Source organism: Euprymna scolopes, chromosome 36 (genome assembly GCF_053919585.1).
Source record: "Euprymna scolopes isolate OS-2025 chromosome 36, ASM5391958v1, whole genome shotgun sequence".
Classification (NCBI taxonomy): domain Eukaryota; kingdom Metazoa; phylum Mollusca; class Cephalopoda; order Sepiida; family Sepiolidae; genus Euprymna; species Euprymna scolopes.
The window spans coordinates 61,065,169-61,088,935 of record NC_136517.1 but is presented as its reverse complement, the minus strand read 5'-3'; the positions used below and the strand labels follow the sequence as shown (position 1 = coordinate 61,088,935).

The window sequence follows — 23,767 nt, the reverse complement described above, 5'->3', positions numbered from 1 at the left end:
AACATGATGATTATAAAAATTTTGGTTAGAACATGATGATTATAAAAATTTTGGTTAGAACATGATGATTATAAAAATTTTGGTTAGAACATGATGATTATACAAATTTTGGTTAGAACATGATGATTATAAAAATATTGGTTAGAACATGATGATTATACAAATTTTGGTTAGAACATGATTATTATAAAAATTTTGGTTAGAACATGATGATTATAAAAATTTTGGTTAGAACATGATGATTATAAAAATTTTGGTTAGAACATGATGATTATAAAAATTTTGGTTAGAACATGATGATTATACAAATTTTGGTTAGAACATGATGATTATAAAAATATTGGTTAGAACATGATGATTATACAAATTTTGGTTAGAACATGATTATTATAAAAATTTTGGTTAGAACATGATGATTATACAAATTTTGGTTAGAACATGATGATTATAAAAATTTTGGTTAGAACATGATGATTATAAAAATTTTGGTTAGAACATGATGATTATACAAATTTTGGTTAGAACATGATGATTATAAAAATATTGGTTAGAACATGATGATTATACAAATTTTGGTTAGAACATGATTATTATAAAAATTTTGGTTAGAACATGATGATTATAAAAATTTTGGTTAGAACATGATGATTATACAAATTTTGGTTAGAACATGATTATTATAAAAATTTTGGTTAGAACATGATGATTATACAAATTTTGGTTAGAACATGATGATTATAAAAATATTGGTTAGAACATGATGATTATACAAATTTTGGTTAGAACATGATTATTATAAAAATTTTGGTTAGAACATGATGATTATAAAAATTTTGGTTAGAACATGATGATTATAAAAATTTTGGTTAGAACATGATGATTATAAAAATTTTGGTTAGAACATGATGATTATACAAATTTTGGTTAGAACATGATGATTATAAAAATATTGGTTAGAACATGATGATTATACAAATTTTGGTTAGAACATGATTATTATAAAAATTTTGGTTAGAACATGATGATTATAAAAATTTTGGTTAGAACATGATGATTATAAAAATTTTGGTTAGAACATGATGATTATAAAAATTTTGGTTAGAACATGATGATTATACAAATTTTGGTTAGAACATGATGATTATAAAAATATTGGTTAGAACATGATGATTATACAAATTTTGGTTAGAACATGATTATTATAAAAATTTTGGTTAGAACATGATGATTATACAAATTTTGGTTAGAACATGATGATTATAAAAATATTGGTTAGAACATGATGATTATACAAATTTTGGTTAGAACATGATGATTATAAAAATATTGGTTAGAACATGATTATTATAAAAATATTGGTTAGAACATGATTATTATAAAAATTTTTGTTAGAACATGATGATTATACAAATTTTGGTTAGAACATGATGATTATACAAATTTTGGTTAGAACATGATTATTATAAAAATTTTGGTTAGAACATGATTATTATAAAAATTTTGGTTAGAACATGATGATTATACAAATTTTGGTTAGAACATGATGATTATACAAATTTTGGTTAGAACATGATGATTATAAAAATATTGGTTAGAACATGATGATTATACAAATTTTGGTTAGAACATGATGATTATAAAAATATTGGTTAGAACATGATGATTATACAAATTTTGGTTAGAACATGATGATTATAAAAATTTTGGTTAGAACATGATGATTATACAAATTTTGGTTAGAACATGATGATTATACAAATTTTGGTTAGAACATGATGATTATAAAAATTTTGGTTAGAACATGATGATTATACAAATTTTGGTTAGAACATGATGATTATACAAATTTTGGTTAGAACATGATGATTATACAAATTTTGGTTAGAACATGATGATTATAAAAATTTTGGTTAGAACATGATGATTATAAAAATATTGGTTAGAACATGATGATTATACAAATTTTGGTTAGAACATGATGATTATAAAAATTTTGGTTAGAACATGATGATTATAAAAATTTTGGTTAGAACATGATGATTATACAAATTTTGGTTAGAACATGATGATTATAAAAATTTTGGTTAGAACATGATGATTATACAAATTTTGGTTAGAACATGATGATTATAAAAATATTGGTTAGAACATGATGATTATAAAAATTTTGGTTAGAACATGATGATTATAAAAATTTTGGTTAGAACATGATGATTATACAAATTTTGGTTAGAACATGATGATTATAAAAATTTTGGTTAGAACATGATGATTATACAAATTTTGGTTAGAACATGATGATTATAAAAATTTTGGTTAGAACATGATGATTATAAAAATATTGGTTAGAACATGATGATTATAAAAATTTTGGTTAGAACATGATGATTATACAAATTTTTGTTAGAACATGATGATTATACAAATTTTGGTTAGAACATGATGATTATACAAATTTTGGTTAGAACATGATGATTATACAAATTTTGGTTAGAACATGATGATTATAAAAATATTGGTTAGAACATGATGATTATAAAAATTTTGGTTAGAACATGATGATTATAAAAATTTTGGTTAGAACATGATGATTATACAAATTTTGGTTAGAACATGATGATTATAAAAATTTTGGTTAGAACATGATGATTATAAAAATTTTGGTTAGAACATGATGATTATAAAAATATTGGTTAGAACATGATGATTATAAAAATTTTGGTTAGAACATGATGATTATAAAAATTTTGGTTAGAACATGATGATTATACAAATTTTGGTTAGAACATGATGATTATAAAAATTTTGGTTAGAACATGATGATTATACAAATTTTGGTTAGAACATGATGATTATAAAAATTTTGGTTAGAACATGATGATTATACAAATTTTGGTTAGAACATGATGATTATAAAAATTTTGGTTAGAACATGATGATTATACAAATTTTGGTTAGAACATGATGATTATAAAAATTCTTTTGAATATGGATTATTTAGATTGTTTTGATAATTTAGATAATTTAGACTACTATTCTCATCTTGTATGTTGTTCTGACAACTTTTCAATTCATATAACATCTTAACTTCTTTAGGTACATCTTGTCGAACTCTGGAATATTTTTATTGAATTTGGGAATGTGTATGGAATTTTGGGCAGAACTCTTTAATTAATCCATGGAACTAGCATGCTCTAGTTATAATCAGTTATGACTGTGTAGATGTCTCAAGTAATTTCTAATTGTATTTTTAATATTGTTTGTAATACAGATTGAACCTTCAACCTCCAAAAGACTGTCACTTAGAAATGATTATCACTTTCATGCATTGCAAAATTCGGTACAGATTCCCGAGTTTGACATACACTGTTATATATATATATATATATATATATATATATATATATGTATGTATATAAATATATATATATATATATATATATATATATATATGCTTTATATATCTGTTATATCTCATCTAAAAATTTCCAAAATACATTATAAAAATGAATAAAGAAAATCATTTCAGTATATTAAGCTTTACTTCAAAAGAAGAAGTCGATAAATAATTAGTTTACTTTTTGTAGGTTCAAACTTTAAGAATTTTTTGAACCTAACAAGTGTATGAAAAAAGGAAGCTTAAAACTTCATTAACGATTACATAATTTTTTTATTTTATTGCGCTTTAAAAACATGGACAGGATTTTCGTTAAAACTTTCTAAATAACATTTAAAAGTATACAGATATAATATTTTAATGCTAAATTAGCGGGACCTGTTGTAATTCCATAGCAAAATCTTTCATATGTAGTACATTACTTCTGGGCATTCTGTAATGAAGATACCATCATATTATTCTAGCCCTTTTGTTAAAACTGTATCGCCCCCTCCTTATCTAAAATAATAACTTTGATATATTGCCTGGGCTTATTATTTCATTACAAACACACCAATTAATTAACTCACATTTAATCATTTTTCATAATTATTGGATATGCTAGTAATTTCGACAGTAATTTTTCATAATTTTTACCCACATTATCACCCCCCCCTTCCTAAAATAATAACTTTGATATGTTTTCTAGGTTGATTATTTCATTACAAACACACCAATCGACTAACTCATATTTCACTATTTTGTCATAATTATTGGATATGGTACAAATTTCGACAATTCTTTTTCACGATTTAAACCAGCATTATCGCTTTCCTCTTACTAAAACTTTCATATATTCTCTGGGTTGATTATTTCATTACAAACAGACCAACTCACATTTCATCATTTTTCATAATTCTTGGATATGCTACTAATTTCGACAATCATTTATCATAATTTTAACCCGCATTATTGCCACCCTTACTAAAATAATAACTTTGATATATTGTCTGGGCTGATTATTTCATTACAGACACACCAATCAATTTAGTCGCATTTCATAATTTTTCATAATTCTTGGATATGTTACTAATTTCGACAATAATTTTTCATAATTTTTACCCACATTATCGCCCCCTCCCTTTACTAAAATAGTAACTTTGATGTATTGCCTGGGTCGATTATTTCATTATGAACGCACCAATTCACATTTCATCATTTTTCATAATTCTTGGATATGTTACTAATTTCGACAATCATTTTATAATAAATTTTACTCACATTATCGTCCCACTTACTAAAATAATATTTTTTATATATTGCCTGGGCTTATTATTTCATTACAAACAAATCAATCAATTAACTAATTATTTTAATAATTCATCATTTTTCATCAGTTTTCATAATTGTTAGAATATGTTACTAATTTTGGCAATCATTTATCATAATTTTAACCCACATTATCATCCACTCCCCTTACTAAAATAATAACTTTGATATATTGGTTGGGCTGATTATTTCATTACAAACACATCAAACAATTCTCATAGTATATATATTCCACCTATCTTATCCAATCCCAAGTGACGCTGTGTATTCTGTTAGTATAGATATTTCACTAATCTCATTCGATCCCGGGCGATGCTGGGTATTCCAACTCACTGTTAAAAATATACATGAAATAAGGTAATGTCTAAATCGTAGACTGATTCAGCCATTTCCGGGACTGACTTCATATCCCCCACCCCACTGTTAAAAATATACATGAAATAAAGTAATGTTTAAATCGTAAACTGTTTCAGCCATTTCCGAGACTGAATTTTTATCCTCCACATCCTACTGTTAAAAATAGACATTAAATAAAGTAATGTCTAAAACGTAAACGGTTGCAGCCATTTCCGGGACTGACTCTATATCCCCCACCTCACTGTTAAAAATATATATGAAATAAAGTAATGTTTGATGCATAAACTGTTTCAGCAATTTCCGGGACTGATTTCATATTCCCTGCTGCACTGTTAAAAATATACATGAAATAAAGTAATCATAAACGGTTTCAGCAATTTCCGGGGCTTACTTCATATCCCCCACCCCATTGTTAAAAATATACTGGAAATAAAGTAATGTTTAAATTATAAACTGTGTCAGCAGCTTTTCAAAATTAATATATATATAAACATTAACACAGTTATTGATTAGGCAACCATTACTTCAACATAAATTTCTGAGTGTAGTATCAGTCTCAGCATTCCAAAGACTTTAATCCCCCTCTCTCCTTAAGAAGAGTTTTTGCAATTACTGCAATGAGGACATTAAGGACGAAAATATGAACTCAGAATTACTTGACACATTTACGTGAATTTTGGAATGTTTCAAATAAGCCCCTAATGTGCACTAATCCATTTACCTGAATTTTGGAATCAGCAGTACATCCATGTGATTTTTGGAATATAACATCTTATGTACAACATATATATGTATATAACATAATTCCACAGTGGAATCTTTCATATGTAATATATTTAATATATTGCTGCTATATGTGCGTTTAGCATGAATGAAGACACCATCATATTATTCTAGCCTTTTTGTTGAAATTGTATCGCCCCCCCCCCTTAATAAAATAATAACTTTGATATATTGTCTGGGCCAATGATTTCATTACAAACACACCAATCAATTAACTCACATTTCATCATTTTTCATAATTCTTTGATATGTTACTAATTTCGACTATAATTTTTCATAATTTTAACCCACATTATCGCCCAACCTTACTAAAATAATACCTTTGATATATTATCAAAATTATAATGAAATAAAATAATGTTTAGTGCGCAAACGGTTTCAACTATTTTCGGGAGTGATTTCATATCCCCCCACCCCACTGTTAAAAATATACATGTTAATAAAGTAATGATTAAATCGTAAACAGTTTCAGCCATTTCCAGGACTGACTTCATATCCCCCACTCCACTGTTAAAAATATACTTGAAATAAAGTACTGTTTAAATAATAAACTGTTTCAGCAGCTTTTCGTATTAATATATAGATGAGCAGACAGCCTCATTTTCATTGGCGGCAGAGAAACAGATAGTAATTCATTTTTTTTAATCCTAAAACTTTTATATTCAGCAAAAAGGTATATTATTAAATGGGTGTAACAAGCTTTTTAAGTTGTAATTTTTGTATTGGTTGAACTATTTTTTATATCAATTTGTTATTTTTACAACGTTTCGGTCCTTGACACTATGAGATCAGGCTATCTAAAGATACTGGCTTCCTGACCTAAAATGCATCAACCATTGATGTTCTTGTTATATTTTTCCTTTCCCTTTGCAAAACTCAATCATGTTCTGAAATGTCCAAAACAAAGACAACAATTTTCCCTTACAAAACAACCAAACCAAACACCATGAAAGAACTTAAAGCATGAAAACTTTTTACCAAAATGACCGGATTTGGTATTAAATGACCCAAAAAAAGTTGATATGCCGCAAAACAAAACAACCAAACAAAACACCACAAATAAATATTTGAAAACATGAATAATTTGAAGCATAAAAAACTTTTCAAAAATAATACTGGATTCAGCATTAAATATCCTATGAAGGTTTATATGCCATAAAATCAAACAACCAATATAACCCCCAACCTTCTTCAGATCCATCTTTGCGAACTTGAGTAGTTTTATGAATGACTCAGAAAATATGGAAAATCATTTGTTTATTTATTTCTAGTCAACCCATATTCATGGCATATTGCTATTGAGATGTAATATGCTATTCCGATGAGTCAAATTTCGAAAGGAGAAACCTAAATTTGGAGTTGGTCAGATGTTTCTTCACATTACATTTAAATTTCTGCATGCTAATATGGTCGGGGAAAACAGAGAGCAAGGAGAAAACTTCATATGCAAGTGGTTTGCTGTAAGGAGCTATTAGAGTAGAAAGTTTCCTGCATCTAAGAATTTCTGCTATAATCTTCTATAGATGGGAGTTTGCTTCTAGTTGAATGGGTTGAAAATATTTCCGTTGAGGGGGGGGGGTATAAATTCATTAAGTTCATAGGAGCATATTCTGTTACGAAAGTGAATACCTACAGGATTTTCTCCTACATGTAAACTCTGACTAAATATTAAAAATAACAGTATTCCCCGGCATGATTACTGCATAATGGTTTATATGAGGAATGGTGCACCTTCTGCAAGTGATGTTGTTTATAGCAGCAGCACTAAGCTGAACACTCCACCAGACCAGATGAATTCTTGTTCTCGAATCCAATAAAAACAAAGAGACTACAAAAAAGATTTACTATAATCCAGTTAACTTGTAAATCGGACATTTAAAAAAGGTATATTATTAAATGGGTGTAACAAGCTTTTTAAGTTGTAATTTTTGTATTGGTTGAACTATTTTTTATATCAATTTGTTATTTTTACAACGTTTCAGTCCTTGACACTATGAGATCAGGCTATATAACAAATAGAACACTCGGATATCTATTTATCGAATATAAAGATCAAGTGTTACCTGCAAGAAGGGTCACCTTGACTTCTGAGAACTCCGATAGTAGTAAAATGAAAGAAAAAAAATGTCAATCATGGCTGACAGAAAAAAGTATATACTACCTCCCACCCCAACCGAGTTCAACAAGATACACCTGAAGAGATTCAGAAGTTACATTCATCGAAAAGTTGTGCAAATAACACTCAAGATGAAAAATACAACTAATACAAAATGAATTTGATATTTTTATTTTTATTTTTATTATTGTATTCGAAGCACAGGCAAAACGTTTATGTTGAAAAAAGCAAAACAATATAAAAAAAATGGTAAAATGGCTGACTTGTTGTTCTTGTCACAGGAAAGCTTAACGTTGCAGTTCCAGGGAGTGAATTTGGACAAAAAAGATTTCTTTGGGAAATCAGATCCATTTTTGATATTCTACAAAGCAAATGAAGACAACAGGTTTGAATATTCCTACATTTTTTGTGTATTTATTTGTATAGAATGTGTAGTTGTTTATAAAGAATGTGTATTTTTTATAAAGAATGTGTATTTTTGGTATAGAATGTGTATTTATTTGTATAGAATGTGTACTTGTTTATAAAGAATGTGTATTTTTATAAAGAATGTGTATTTTTGGTATAGAATGTGTATTTATTTGTATAGAATGTGTACTTGTTTATAAAGAATGTGTATTTTTTATAAAGAATGTGTATTTTTGGTATAGAATGTGTATTTATTTGCATAGAATGTGTATTTATTTGTATAGAATGTGTATTTGTTTATAAAGAATGTGTATTTTTTGTATAGAATATGTATTTATTTGCATAGAATGTGTATTTATTTGTATAGAATGTGTTTTTTTAACAAGAATGTGTATTTTTTGTATAGAATGTGTATTTGTTTATAAAGAATGTGTATTGTTTATAAAGAATGTGTATTGTTTATAAAGAATGTGTATTTTTATAAAGAATGTGTATTTTTTGTATAGAACGTGTATTTTTTTTATAAACAATGTGTATTTTTTATAAAGAATGTGTATTTTTTTATAGAATATGTATTTTTTTATAAACAATGTGTATTTCTTATAAAGAATGTGTATTTTTTGTATAGAAGGTGTGTATATTTGTATAGAATGTGTATTTCTTTATAAAGAAAGTTTATTTTTTATACAGAATGTGTATTTCTTTCTATAGAATGTTTTGTATAGAGCGTTATTTATTTGTACAGAATGTGTATTTTTTTTATAAAGAATGTGTATTTTGTGTATAGAATGTGTATTTATTTGTATAGAATGTATATTTATTTGTATATAATGTGTATTTTTTATAAAGAATGTGTATTTGTTGTATAGAATGTGTATTTATTTGATTCGAATGTGTATTTTTGTACAGAATGTGTATTTTTTGTATAGAATGTGTATATATTTGTACAGAATGTGCATTTTTCTGTATAAATATGTATTTTTTATAAAGAATGTGTATTTATTTGTATGGAATGTGTACTTATTTGTATAGAATGTGTATTTTTCATAAAGAATATGTAGTTTTTGTATAGAATGTGTATTTGTTTGCATAGAATGATTATTTTTTAAAGAATGTGTATTTTTTGTACAGAATGCGTATTTTTTATAAAGAATGTGTATTTTTTTATAGAATGTGTATTTATTTGTATAGAATGTGCATTTATTTGCATAGAATGATTATTTTTTGTATAAAATGATTATTTTTTTGTATAGAATGTGTATTTTTTGTATAGAATGCGTATTTTTTTATAAAGAATGTGTATTTATTTGTATAGAATGTGTATTTATTTGCATAGAATGATTATTTTTTGTATAGAATGATTATTTTTTCTATAGAATGTGTCTTTTTTGTAAAGAATGTGTATTTTTGTATAGAATGTGTATATATTTGTATAGAATGTGTATATATTTGTATAGAATGTATTTTTATATAAAAAATGTGTATTCATTTGTATAGAATGTGTATTTATTTGTATAGAATGTATATTTTTCATAAAGAATATGTATTTTTTGCATAGAATATGTATTTGTTTGTATAGAATTATTATTTTTTTGTATAGAATGATTATTTTTTGTATAGAATTTGTATTTTTTCTATAGAATGTGTATTTTATATAGAATATGTATTTTTTATAAAGAATGTGTATTTTTGTATAGAATTTGTATTTATTTTATAGAATGTGTATTTATTTGTATTGAATGCGTATTTTTATATAAAAATGTGTATTTTTGGATAGGATGTGTATTTTTTATAGAATGTGCATCTTTTTGTATAGAATGTGTATCTATTTGTATAGAATGTGTATTTTCTGTATAGAATGTGTATTTTTTTATAAGGAATGTGTATTTTTGTATAGAATGTATATTTATTTGTATGGAATGTGTATTTTTGTGTAGAATATGTATTAATTCATATAGAATGTTAATTTTTTTATGAAGAATATGTATTTATTTGTATAGAATGTGTATATTTTATAAAGAATGTGCATTTTTTGTATAGAATATGTATTTGTTTGTATAGAATGTGTATTTTTTCTATGGAATGTTTATTTTTAAAAAGAATGTGTATTTATTTGTATAGAATTAATATTTGTTTGCATAGAACGTGTATTTTTTGTACAGAATGTGTATTTACTTGTTTAGAATGTGCATTTTTTTAATAGAATGTGTATTTCTCATAAAGAATGTGTATTTATTCGTATAGAATGTGTATTTCTAATAAAGAATGTGTATTTATTCGTATAGAATGTGTATATATTTGTATAGAATGTGTATATATTCGTATAAATGTGTATATATTTGTATAGAATGTATATATTTGTATAGAATGTGTATTTATTCGTATAGAATGTTTATATATTTTTATAGAATGTGTATATAATCGTATAGAATGTGCATTTATTCGTATAGAATGTGTATTTATTTGTATAGAATGTGTATTTATTCGTATAGAATGTGTATATATTTGTATAGAATGTGTATATATTTGTATAGAATGTGTATACATTTGTATAGAATGCGTATATATTTGTATAGAATGTGTATTTCTTATAAAGAATGTGTATATATTTGTATAGAATGTGTATTTATTCGTATAGAATGTGTATATATTTGCATAGAATGTGTATATATGTGTATAAAATGTGTATATATTTGTATAGAATGTATTTATTCGTATAGAATGTATATTTATTCGTATAGAATGTGTATATAATTGTATAGAATGTGTATTTATTCGTATAGAATGTGTATATATTTGTATAGAATGTGTATTTATTTTTATAGAATGAATATTTATTCATATAGAATGTGTATTTTTTATAAAGAATGTGTATTTATTTGTATAGAATGTGTATTTATTTGTATAGAATATGTATTTTTTGTATAGTATGTGTATTTTTGTATAGTATGTGTATTTGTTTGCATAGAATGTGTATTTGTATATAGAATGAGTATTTGTTTGTATAGAATGTGTATTTGTTTATATAGAATACTTTGACCACATTATAGATTCCAAAATTGCTAACACCTTTCGAAAAGTGAGAATATGCCGAATGCTCGACGATGAATTTAAAGATTTGCTAAGAAGATGAGTCTACAAGGGAAAAGACCTGGGTCTATCACTATGCTCCAGAGACCAAAGCACAATCAATGCAATGGAAGCACAGACTCACCACCTCCAAAGAAAGCATTGGTGCAGTCCTCCATTGTCAAAATAATGCTCAGTCTAATGGAATCAGGGCAGAGTAATGATTATAAATTGCTTGAAAAAGGGGGACAACACAATTACAGGAACCTATGATACTTCACGTATGAGGCAATTAAGAGAAGCTATCAAAATGAAGAAGTGGGGCAAAATCTGCAAAGGTATCTTCCTCTTGCAAGATAATGCTCTGATCTACAATGCGCATTGACTTTCACTTCTTGCCAGGCATGAAGTTCTTTTTGAAAGGTAAGCGTTTATCATGCAAGCGTTTATCATGCAAACTTGATTTCTGAAGTCACGTCGTGATTGAAGGACCAATCTGAGGAGTTTTACAAAAACGGTCTCTGGAGCTGAATTAAACAATGGGAGAAAGACGAATAACTGTGCGATATTTCGTTGCTCTACTGTTATATGTGAAGTTGATTAGGTAATTACTCATTGAACACCTCTTGTACAGCACCTAGTCTTCCTAAACTGTCACCCATCTGGTACTGATCACATTCAACGTCGCTTAACTTTGGTGATCTAATGAAAGCCAGTGTGTCAAAGTGACTATTCCGCATAACTAGCCATAGTTTGCAATTTATTCACCAAATCATCTATCTGTTGCTAATATTCTGTCTATTACTCTCACCCTCTTTCAATGTCTGCTGTCTAACTTACCACTCTTACTTTATACAGTATCTATCATTCTCACTTCCTTTTCTCTCTACTCTCTCTCTCTCTCTCTCTCTCTCTCTCTCTCAGTTTATTAGCATTCAAAAGTAATAAAGCTAACTATAAAAACAGTATATTAGGAATAGCCATCGTAAACAATAGAGAATATTACCACAAACTATTTAGCACATAGTTGGAGAAAAAAAAACAGAGATAGAATGTGGGATGGAAGTGAGAAAGAGCGGAAGATATGGCAAACAAAAAGAGACTAATTTTATTTTTTTTTATATTTATTTTCTATATTTATTTTTTTTTAATATTTAACTGGCTTTCCAAACTCACTTTTCCTTATCTAAACGATCTGAACTGAGGTAAATGGTTAACTAAGATAACTTGTCTTATTTTGGGGGGAATAGTGTTTGCATCAAAAGTTGTCTTGATAACACGTTGTCACTTATAGAAATGTATTGCTTGCATCTACAGAATTTTTTTCTTTTTTTTTTTAAAAAGGTGTAATTTTATAATCATGATTTGCCATGTTCTTTTGGAAATGAATTGCATGGTTTGTTTTCCATGGTATTTTTAGATCGTTCATTTTAAACAATAACTTATTTGAATTTCTATTTTATTTCATTTTAGTTTTACTGCTGTTCACAAAACCGAAGTCATTAAAAACACATTAAATCCCACTTGGAAGCCATTCAAGCTCCTGGCACGAGTTCTCTGCAACGGTGATTATGACAGGTACGATTCAGCTTCGCCACTTTCGACATTTTATTCCCTTTTTATCTCTTTTGGATCTTTCCCCCTCCCCCCAAATAAATATAAATAACCTTGTCTCCTCCACCTGCTCCTTAAAATACCCTTGCTATTCAAAAACAAAATTCAAGGTGTAAAAATAATCAAAAAATATTTTTAATACTTTCTTAAGCAATCCATTCATGTAATTTAGTATCTGCACAAAAAAAATTGTTTCGTTTATGTTTGTTTTGACATATAACTGTCCACCAGTGCGTTTATTCTGAATTTTGTATGGTGAGAAATAAGTTTTGTTGATTTCAATGAGGAGACCAGGATCCTAACTTTAATCCTAACCTTAATCTAACGTAACATACCTCTAACTCTAACCGAACACATGAGTGGAGGATTGGTAAAAAAAAAGAATGAGAGTATATCGTTAAGACTTAATCTGAACGCTAACCCTCCACAAAACTCATAAAATTGAAGAAGTGGCAAGATTATGGTTTTTTGTTTTTTTGGGGGTTTTTTTTCTTTGTTTTGTTTTGTTTTTTGCTGGGGTGGGGGGAGTTGTACGTTTTTGTTTTTTTTTTCTTTGTTTTGTTTTGTTTTTTGCTGGGGTGGGGGGGAGTTGTACGTTTTTTTTTTTTTTTTTGTTTGTTTTTTGCTGGGGTGGGGGGTTGTACATTTTTGTTTTTTCCATAAGTGTCATGACTATCCTATAAAAGATCCCCTCTTCGAACCAGAGACGGGTTATCACCATTTGAGATGATAGACGATTATTATTATTATTATTAGTAGTAGTAGTAGCAGAAGTAGTAGTGGTGGTTTAATTCGTTTGGTTGTTTCGTTTCGTGGCATATCAACCCTTTTCGGGTTATTTAATGCCGAATCTAGTAAATTTGAAAAAAAAAAAATTATTTCCAAATATTTATTCATGGTGTTTATTGTTACATGCAAGATAAATGTCTAGGGGTAGACACACAACATATATTTAAAAAATAACTAAAAGAAGAAATTCAAGAGAGAAAAATGGAATTTATTGAACAGATAAACAAATGGAAACAAATATTAAAAAAAAAAATGTAAGGGAGGTAACTCAAGTGCTTTTGTGGCGGCATAATAATAGAGTTTGATAAAATATAGCATATTTTTACTTTGGTCAGAATATAATCAATAGTTACCAAGTGCCTGCTTATTTTGCAAGGAAGTTTACAATATGCTTGTTTCAGGAAATTCCTTACAACCGGATTTTTGGTTGGAGTCATAAATAGTTGAACGGTTACTTCTCAGAGCTGATTTAATAACTGAAGTTATGACGCTGTTAACATCGATTTATAGTCCTGTGGAGTGGAACCTTCTAGAATTTCCAAAAATGGAACACATCAACTTTGGAACCTTCTCGAAAAAAAAAAAAAAAAACATTTTTCTGTTGCATTTTTAGATCTCTCCAGAGATGCTTAAAAAGAATCTTTTTATTTTCTAATTGAAATGTAATGTAATTTAATAGTAGCAGTTTTATATTATTATATATAATATATAATAATATCAAACTTTTACTATTTAATTACATATATATAGTTAATTTTATAAAATATATTTTATATTATGATATATTAATTTTATATTATTATTAATATCTATATATTTTTATTTTATTTTATATTTTACATTATTATTTATGTAGGAAATGGTAATTTCTTCGTATTTGAATGACATTTTGTTTGGTTGTTTTATAGTGAAAAGTTTTGTTTTCGTCTTTACAGAATGTGAATGAGTTTTGCAAAGGGAAAAGAAAAAAAAACAATAAAATTAATTTTACGTCAGAAATCAATATTTTCAAACATTCTGTTTTACCTGAACTGCAACTTTATACTCATCTTTAACTTTGCAACTTTATAGGTTTTCGGATCTGCTGAAAACAACTATCACATTCCAGTTTAGGGCAGACAAGTACTTTTCTAAATATTAAAATATTTTTTCTAATGTATTACTAAATGAATGTTGGTGGCTATCGCTATTCTTAAGCAGGGGAGGGGGTGTTTTATAACACACATGTACATTAGTACTTGTTCAGTTGGGAAAAAACATGGCCGCCTGTTAACACAATAGATTATAAAGGTCTTAATATCCAAAAAACTGTCTGTACCAAATTTAAATGATATTCGTTTTCAGCATACCAGAAAACCTCTAAAAGTCATCAATTTAACGGTGAATGTTGAGTTGCAGTTAAAGTAAAAATAAATACGAGAAATCCCATAATCAGAATTTAAAAGCATGATGGCACCAGATCATACTACAAAAAACAGTAATGACGCATCAAAGAGGAGAGGAAGCCGTAGAAGGAAAAGTGTTAGGATTTTTACGACTATCAGATCAGTCGTCTAAAGCAACATACAAACAAACAAAATAGCACAAAAAGGGTTATACACAGATCAAATGGTCGATAGAAACAGTGAAAAATATATAATGTTATTAAAGAAATTGGATTTAGTGGTTTTGTGCCAACGGTGTAATAGAATAGACACATTTTTGTCAAAGTGTGCGCTTATTAGTGTATTGGTGCATGGCAGCCATTTTCTTGAAGACACCCCGACGCCTTGCAATTACAAGTAACATCTGCTTCTCTCAGTGTCCAACATGATTCAACTGCTCACGCTTCATCAAAGTTGACACCTTAATCTTTTCCCTATGTCGCCCTCTTCCCACTGTCTTCTTAACTATTGGGAGATAACCTATATAAATCTATAACCTATATAAATAATATATATAATAATATAAATCTATAAAAGCACTACTTTGAGGACACAGAGTATTGGAATACTGAAGACGCTTATTGCCACAGGAAGCCACTAGCTGTTATCTATAAGAAATCAATAGTAAACAGCTGTTGCGAGAACACAATACGATTTTTCAGTAATGAAAAAAATCAAATTACACCGGAAATATCGAGAGACTTGCTGTGACTCAGACTCCAGGGAACAACACTTTTGTTCTCCGTGAATGATCACTAGTAATAGTTAATGTGAGAACTACTAGTGAATAAAGAATAACATGAATAAAACTATTGTGATACCAATAATTGCGGGAGCACCAGGAACAGTTCCCAAAACCGGGGGGGGGGGGGATGAATCACTGTTTGAAAAGATCATACTGTTTTGTTGATGTGAATTTACAGGGTTGCCTTTTTCAAATCTAAAAGCGATACATCCACCCCTTGTTGCTGCCACTTCCCGAGTCTTTGCATGGATGCCTCTGCAACTTAAACACTGTTGAACATTGACTTCAATGGGAGACAATTTTATTAGATTAATATGAAAATAATGATGAATTTGTTGGCATAACTAATAAAATGTCGTGGCCCATTATCACTGAACGTTTTATTTCACTTTTCTCTTTTATTCTCTTTTTGTCTTCATTTCAAATCACAAGTCAGCAGATTTCAGGCAATTATTTTTAAGCAATTATTTTTAAGCAGACATTTTTTAAAGCAAATATTTCTAAGCAATTATTTTCAAGCAATTATTTCTAAGCAATTACTTTAAACAACTATTTTAAGCAATAATTTTTAAGCAATTAGAATGCACATTACTCATAGGTTTTAATTAAAAAAATACTTATGATTTATTGGACTATACTTTTTGTGTTACCTGAATTATCAAAAAACAATACAAACTATATATTACCTACATACAAAATAAACTATATATTAACTACATACAAAATCTATATATCTATAAAAGTGAAATTGTGTGTGTGTGTGTGTGTGTGTGTGTGTGTGTGTGTGTGTGTGTGTGTGTGTGTGTGTGCGTGTGTATATTTCCCTACCAAAGTACTCTGTCAATTTTCAGTCTACAGACTCGAGATTTGACATAAGGGATATTGAGATTTGGGAAAAATGTTTTTAATTGGTTTTCGGCCAGAAATTTGGCTGTCAAGGGGTCAAAGTTCAATGATTTGACCTTTGATAACTCTGCCAATTTTAGATCTAAACATTTGAAATTTTAGATGTAGGTTACTTGGACATGGATCAAACTTTTGAATTTGATTTGAGCCCAAAACAATAAATGTGAAGCGGTTAAAATTGGAGTCAAAGTTTTTTTTAAAAAAAACCTCTTCGGTCTCTACCAAATTACTCAGACAATTTTTGATCTAAACATTTGTAATTTTGCATAAAGTGTATTCAGAGATATGGCAAGATTTTAATCGGTCTTTGGTCGAAGATTTGAGCTGCCAAGGGGCCAAAGTTCAAAAGATTTGACCTTTGCGGTCTCTAGCAAACTATTCAACCAATTTTGTGTTTTAAACATTTGAAATTTTAGATAAAAAGTATTCAGACATGCAGCAAGCTTTTAATCAGTTTTTGGGCGAAAATTTGGCTGCCAAGAGGTCAAAGTTGAAAAAGTTAACCTTTGCAGACTTTTCCAAACTCCTCCACCAATTTGGGGTCTAAACACTTAGAATTTTAGATGTAGGTTACCTGGACATGAGTTAAACATTTTAATATGTATATATTCATATGTACATAAAATTATGAACAGTACATAAGCCCGAACAAAGCCAAGCTGAACTGCTAGTAAACTATATATTAACCACATACAAAATAAACTATATATTAACCACATACAAAATAAACTATATATTAACTATATACAAAATAAATTATATATTAACTATATTAACTACAGTAGTCAACCACCTCAGCAAAAATAATCTTCTTAGCGACACGCAATATGGTTTCCATTCTGCTAGATCTACAGCAGATGTGCTAACGGTTATATCTCATAGGATTAGCGAATTTTTCAACAAAAGATTCATTTCTAAGGCAATTGCTCTTGACATATCTAAGGCCTTCGATAAGGTTTGGCATAAAGGCCTACTACACAAGATTTCCAACTACGGTATAACTGGAAATGTTTTCTCGATCATTAAATCATTTCTCTCTGATAGGATCATAAGAGTAGTGGTTGATGGACAGAAATCAGAGGCCCACAGTATTAATTCTGGAGTCCCTCAGGGTCCATACTGGGCCCAACTCTCTTCCTGATCTACATCAATGATCTCCCAAAACACATACTAAAAAAATCAAAGGGCGTAAATGATGATGTTCTCTCTGATTCTCTCTCCTCTGATCTTGAGCGCGTGGTACAGTGGGGAAAGAGGTGACTAGTTACCTTTAATACATCTAAGACCAAGCTCCTATCTCTACATCATAAACGCTCTGATCCCCATCTGGCATCAATTGAAATGGATGGCTCTCGTCTAAGGGAGGCCCCATGTTTTGATAAGCTTCTAGGTTTGACCTTTACTCCTGATCTTAAATGGAACACATACATCAAGTCTGTTGCAAGGTCGCTGGGAAAATGGTGGGATCCTTCTACCTCTCCAGAAGATATCTCACTAATGATGCAATTCTCTATCTATATAAAAGCCAAGTACGTCCAAGGATGGTGTACTGCTGCCACATCTGGGCAGGAGCTGCTAAAACAGCCTATCCTGCCTTGACAGAGTACAAAATAGACTCCGTGGCTTGGTGGGGGATGCTCTTTTCTCTTCCCTGCAACCTCTTTCCCACAGAAGAGACGTAGCGAGCCTGACTTTGTTCTATCGTTATTTCCATGGCAAGTGCTCGTCTGAGCTCCATTCTCTGGTCCCCCCTTGCTAATCTTTTTCAAAAAACACCCGACTAGCTGAAACCACCGTCAATAATTTCCCCCACTCCTTATCTGTGCCTAAATCAAAACGTAGATTCCATGAACAAAGCTTCTTTCTTAGAATTGCACACCTGTGGAACTCTGTTCCGCTTGCCTGTTTCCCTCCTGACTTCAACCTGGATGTTTTCAAGACCAACATAAACAAATTCCTGATGAACCGCCCCCTAAGTAATGACACCTTACCAATTCTCCAATACTATTGCTACACTATCCCATTGATTACTGTACACACAATAACCCTTATCCCTGAGTGGCCATTGGGCCTTGATAAGTGGTGAACTCCATGTAAAAAAAAACAAAAAAAACATGCAAAATAAATTATATATTAACTACATATGAAAAAAAATATCTATTAACTACATAGAAAATAAACTGTATATTAACTACATATAAAATAAGCTATATATTAACTACATATAAAATAAACTATATATTAACTATATACGAAATAAATTATATATTATATATAATTGCATATAAAATAAATTATATATTAACTACATACAAAATAAATTATATATTAACTACATACAAAATAAATTGTATATTAACTACATGCAAAATAAACTGTATATTAACTACATACAAAATAAATAATATATTAACTACATACAAAATAAACTATATATAAACTACATATAAAATAAACTATATATTAACTACATATAAAATAAACTATATATTAACTATATACAAAATAAATTATATATTAACTACATATAAAATAAATTATATATTAACTACATGCAAAATAAACTGTATATTAACTACATATGTTGTATATTGATTTATATTGGAGGAGATGATATATTAAAACGTGTCATGTGTCATCTAGTAGATGTAAGATATTGTTCTTTTAACAGACAATTAATAAACGTATAAATCGTATGTATGTTGTTAGCCAGGGGACATGATATTGACGTGTAAACCGAGTCATGTTGTATCAGACTTATCACACGGGATATTTTTACAGTTCATATATAAGAAGAATTATATATGCTTCATACCTTTTTTCTTGAAGAGTTCTTTTAACTTCCTGCTGCTCCGTGACGAACCATGAAGCGATCAGCACCAACCAATTGAGACATCTGTTCTTATTTGTGAAAACCATTAAAACAACTCTTTATATTTTTATAATATAAATTTATTACAGTTGTCTCAAATGGTTTTCACAGGATCTGCAATTTCTACATTTTCTGTTCATACAGCCCGCTCCTAGCTGTCTGTCCACCCTTGTCTAGACGTCTGTCTGCTCTGGTGGTCAATCCTCAACTCTCTGAATCTCTCCAAAACTAACTACATCACGTGTTCTCTTATGTCACCTAATTATGTGTCTCATACCAATCTAATCCACAACTAGTTATTTGTTTATTTAAAACCTCAAAATAATGTTTACATATATTTTCTATTTTCACATTCTTTTTGCGATTCACACGTCAATCATTTCTTTCGTAATTCAATTGTTTATTCTTCTAATCATAATAACTGATCCAACGACCATCCATCGTTCAAATCAATTAACAAGAATACAATAACAATAATAATAATGTTTTGACCCTTGACCCCGCTTGCTACAGTTAACAGATACTACGCTATGATCACAGCCTAAAGGGTCATAACATTACACATATAAAATAAACTATATATTAACTACATAGAAAATAAACTATATATTAACTACATAGAAAATAAACTATATATTACCTACATATAAACTAAACTATATATTAACTACATACAAAATAAACTATATATTAACTACATATAAAATAAACCTTTTATTAACTGCATATAATCTGAATATTACCTTTATAACGATCATGACTGTTCCTGATTAATGTCAACATAAATCTGTTGCAAGTAGTTATGGAAACTGAAGTTCAAAAGGATGTCGTAAAAATTGTGTAAGCGGCTGAAAAAGGTGTTAAAACTCAGTCACTCTGACTTCAACCAAACTTTTAAAGCTCAGTTTTATCAGATTAATATAAAAATAATGGATTTGCTGCCATAGTCAATAAAATAATGCTGCTCACAATCACTGGACGTTTTCTCTCAATTCTCCCATTTATAATTCTTGCTTGACATTATTTTATTGACTGTGGCAACAAGACTGTTATTTCTTTTATATTTATCTAGTGAAATTAAGCTTTGAAGGTCCTATTGAAGTCGAGGTGTAAGCGGTGTTTTGATCGAGTTTCAGTCCTCTTCCATACACAAAAAGAAATTCAAGTTTAGTATTTATTGATTTTTTTTTCAATAAATATTACATTAATAGTAATATGTAAGTCACGTATAGGTAAGAAACACACACATGCACAAAATTATATGACGTGGTTACATATAATATATAAAAGTAAAAAATGCTGGTGCAACTCAAAAATGTAAGGGAAATAACTCATTTTAATTTGATTGTTAAAATTATCTTATGTTCTTTACATTATTTATGTTTTTTTTATAAATAAATATCACAACCGGCTGCTTATGTCATAGGAAATTCATTTTAAAGATGAATAATCGTCAGTTTGTATAATTTACTGGAAAGACAATTACAATTAAATATTATAATGAAATTATTTTACCTAGTATTATGGTATACAATTAATTGCAAAAAATAAATCGCTTAATTGTAAACAAATGTGTTTATCTGGTAGCCAATAAAGATAGAATTATGTACATTTTTTATTAATGTTATATTCGAACGCAGCTTGTTATGTTATTATTAAAAATTCTTTCAATTTTAAAAGTACTCCTAGCCAGAATAAGTAGTCTGTCAAAGACACTGAAGTGAAAAAAATTTTGAAAACACATGCTGAAAGGAACAAAATACAAATTGATTAGGCATAGTCACATACCGATTTGTCACATGTAATATTCTAAACTAGCTTTTCTTTATATATTAGCTATTTATATTTATTTTCTTACAAAAGATAAATATGCAGTTTCAATTCGAAAAAATTAATTTAATGAATATGTAAACAAAAATATTAAAAAAACAATGTAAGGAAATATCTCAAGATAATAAGTAATATTTTCCTTTAACAAACATATTTTTAAATGAATACACACTTTATTTTTTTTTTACAAGAAATACATTTAGTTTATAGACTAATAAAAGCAACAATTTAAAAACAGAAAATGTAAAGAATTTACTTTATAAATTATTCTGCAAGCATTTTTCGGCAAGATGAGAGACGAACGCTATTAAAACTGAATTTTTTTTTCAAACAGTCCGACTATTAATTCTCCAAAGAAAACTAGAAATGTTTGAGTAGAAATAATAATTTTTATTTTTCACATTAAAAAATGAGATAAATCATTAGAAAATGTAGTTTTCATTTCGACATAGGATATTATACAAAATTTGTCATCTTTTCCTTTTATTTTTGAACAATTGACAATAATTGTTAAAATAATTGTTAAAAATAATTGTTATAAACATTATTGCACTTACTTTTTAAATTATACGTTTGGTTATATAGTACTTACACCTACTCATATTTACTGCATTTTTTTTTTTTTTTTTTTTTTTTTTTTTGCAGAGCCATCAAAGTTGAATGCTATGATTGGGATCGAGATGGCAGGTAAATGCAATGATTTTCAATTAAAAAAAATATTTCCACTTGTTTAATTCAATAATTTTTCCGAAAGATTTTTTACGATGTCATCATTAATTGTTGATTCATGGAAGAATTTAATTTAGCCAATAAAGGAAAAGATTGCCTGTTTGATTATTGCGTTTAACAACATGCCAACTGTTATTGGATTATTGTGTCATGCAGTAATCTCTCTCTCTCTCTCTCTCTCTCTCTCTCTCTCTCTCTCTCTCTCTCTCTCTCTCTCTCTCTCTCTCTTTCTCTCTCTATCTATATATATATACAGAGAGAGAGAGAGAGAGAGAGAGAGAGAGAGAGAGAGAGAGAGAGAGAGAGAGAGAGACCCACTGACACTAGTGTTTCATACTTACACGATTATCAGTGTAGGATGGCAATTCCTGCCGGTCGGAAGATTCGAATCCAGTTACGAAGCCTTCTTTTACGATCCCCGTTTTAGTTTTATTCTTTTGCTGATGAGTTATCACTTATCAAGGCCAAGACCTATTCGAGAATAAGGGTTAAAGATTGATGAATATTATGAGATTATTTAAAATGAAGCATGGAATGAACAAAATTGAATGAAATGTAAGGATGGTTTATGACAAGTATTTATTGATATTGTATTTGAAAATGACCATGTTGTTGTTGCAAGAGAGCAACTCATGGTAATGTGTTCCACGGATAGGAAGCATTTGTTGGGTTAGGACAGTCGTTGTGTATTTAATTTTGCAATACAGACTTTGTTGCAACGTGATTTATGGCAGCTGGTATGCTCCTTCTCCTGTTTAATTTTTTAACTGCTAGTTTTGTTAAGAAACAAGCGATTCATGATTCGAATCTTCTGTGCCACGCCCCTCTCACCTCGTTTGATTGTTGATTTATGATATTTTACCCCTCCACCCTAACCCTTTTGTTACAATGTTATTTGTGGTTCAAATCCCGAGTGATTTTGCGACAATAATCATTACAAAAATGAATGATTGGAATCAAAGTCTGGGAATAGTTAAAGATGCTTTATAAAAACCATTGAGAAAAGTCTTCAAATCTCAAACGTTATTTTAAATTTCTCAAGCGACGATAATCTCTTAGTTTCGCATCTGAAGAGTGTGATGAGCAATGCTTTGTCATAATATTCTATGAGATGTGGGGATCATGTTACGTTATTGTCCTTTGTCTAGCGGTAATACACACCAACGCATGTATTAATTAAACATTTTAAAAAAATGGAGGTTTGTTTTGTACTTGTTAAATAAGAAATCAAATAAAAGAAAAAATCACATTTAATAGGTAGGAAGTTCTTAAAAGCTGTTATTTTTTTTTCTTTTGTAAATGAGGAAATATTAATTGTATATACATTTTAATTTTATCATTTCTTTTATATTTGTGTGTATTCTTTGTATATCAGTGCATGCAATAAATATTTTTTTTAATTGTATAATTTATATATTTT

The 23,767-nt window shown here is 28.5% G+C and overlaps 1 protein-coding gene across 2 annotated transcripts in view; it reads left to right on the top strand.

Moving 5' to 3' along the window:
• LOC145260531 (copine-8-like) overlaps positions 1–23,767 on the top strand; it is a 390,924-nt gene that overhangs the window by 329,837 nt on the left and 37,320 nt on the right. For both annotated transcript variants that reach the window (XM_080118735.1, XM_080118734.1), the window contains 3 exons: positions 8,243–8,346; positions 12,912–13,016; positions 22,264–22,305. In XM_080118735.1, the coding sequence (XP_079974861.1) occupies positions 8,243–8,346; positions 12,912–13,016; positions 22,264–22,305 (251 nt within the window). The remainder of the gene's footprint in view (positions 1–8,242; positions 8,347–12,911; positions 13,017–22,263; positions 22,306–23,767) is intronic.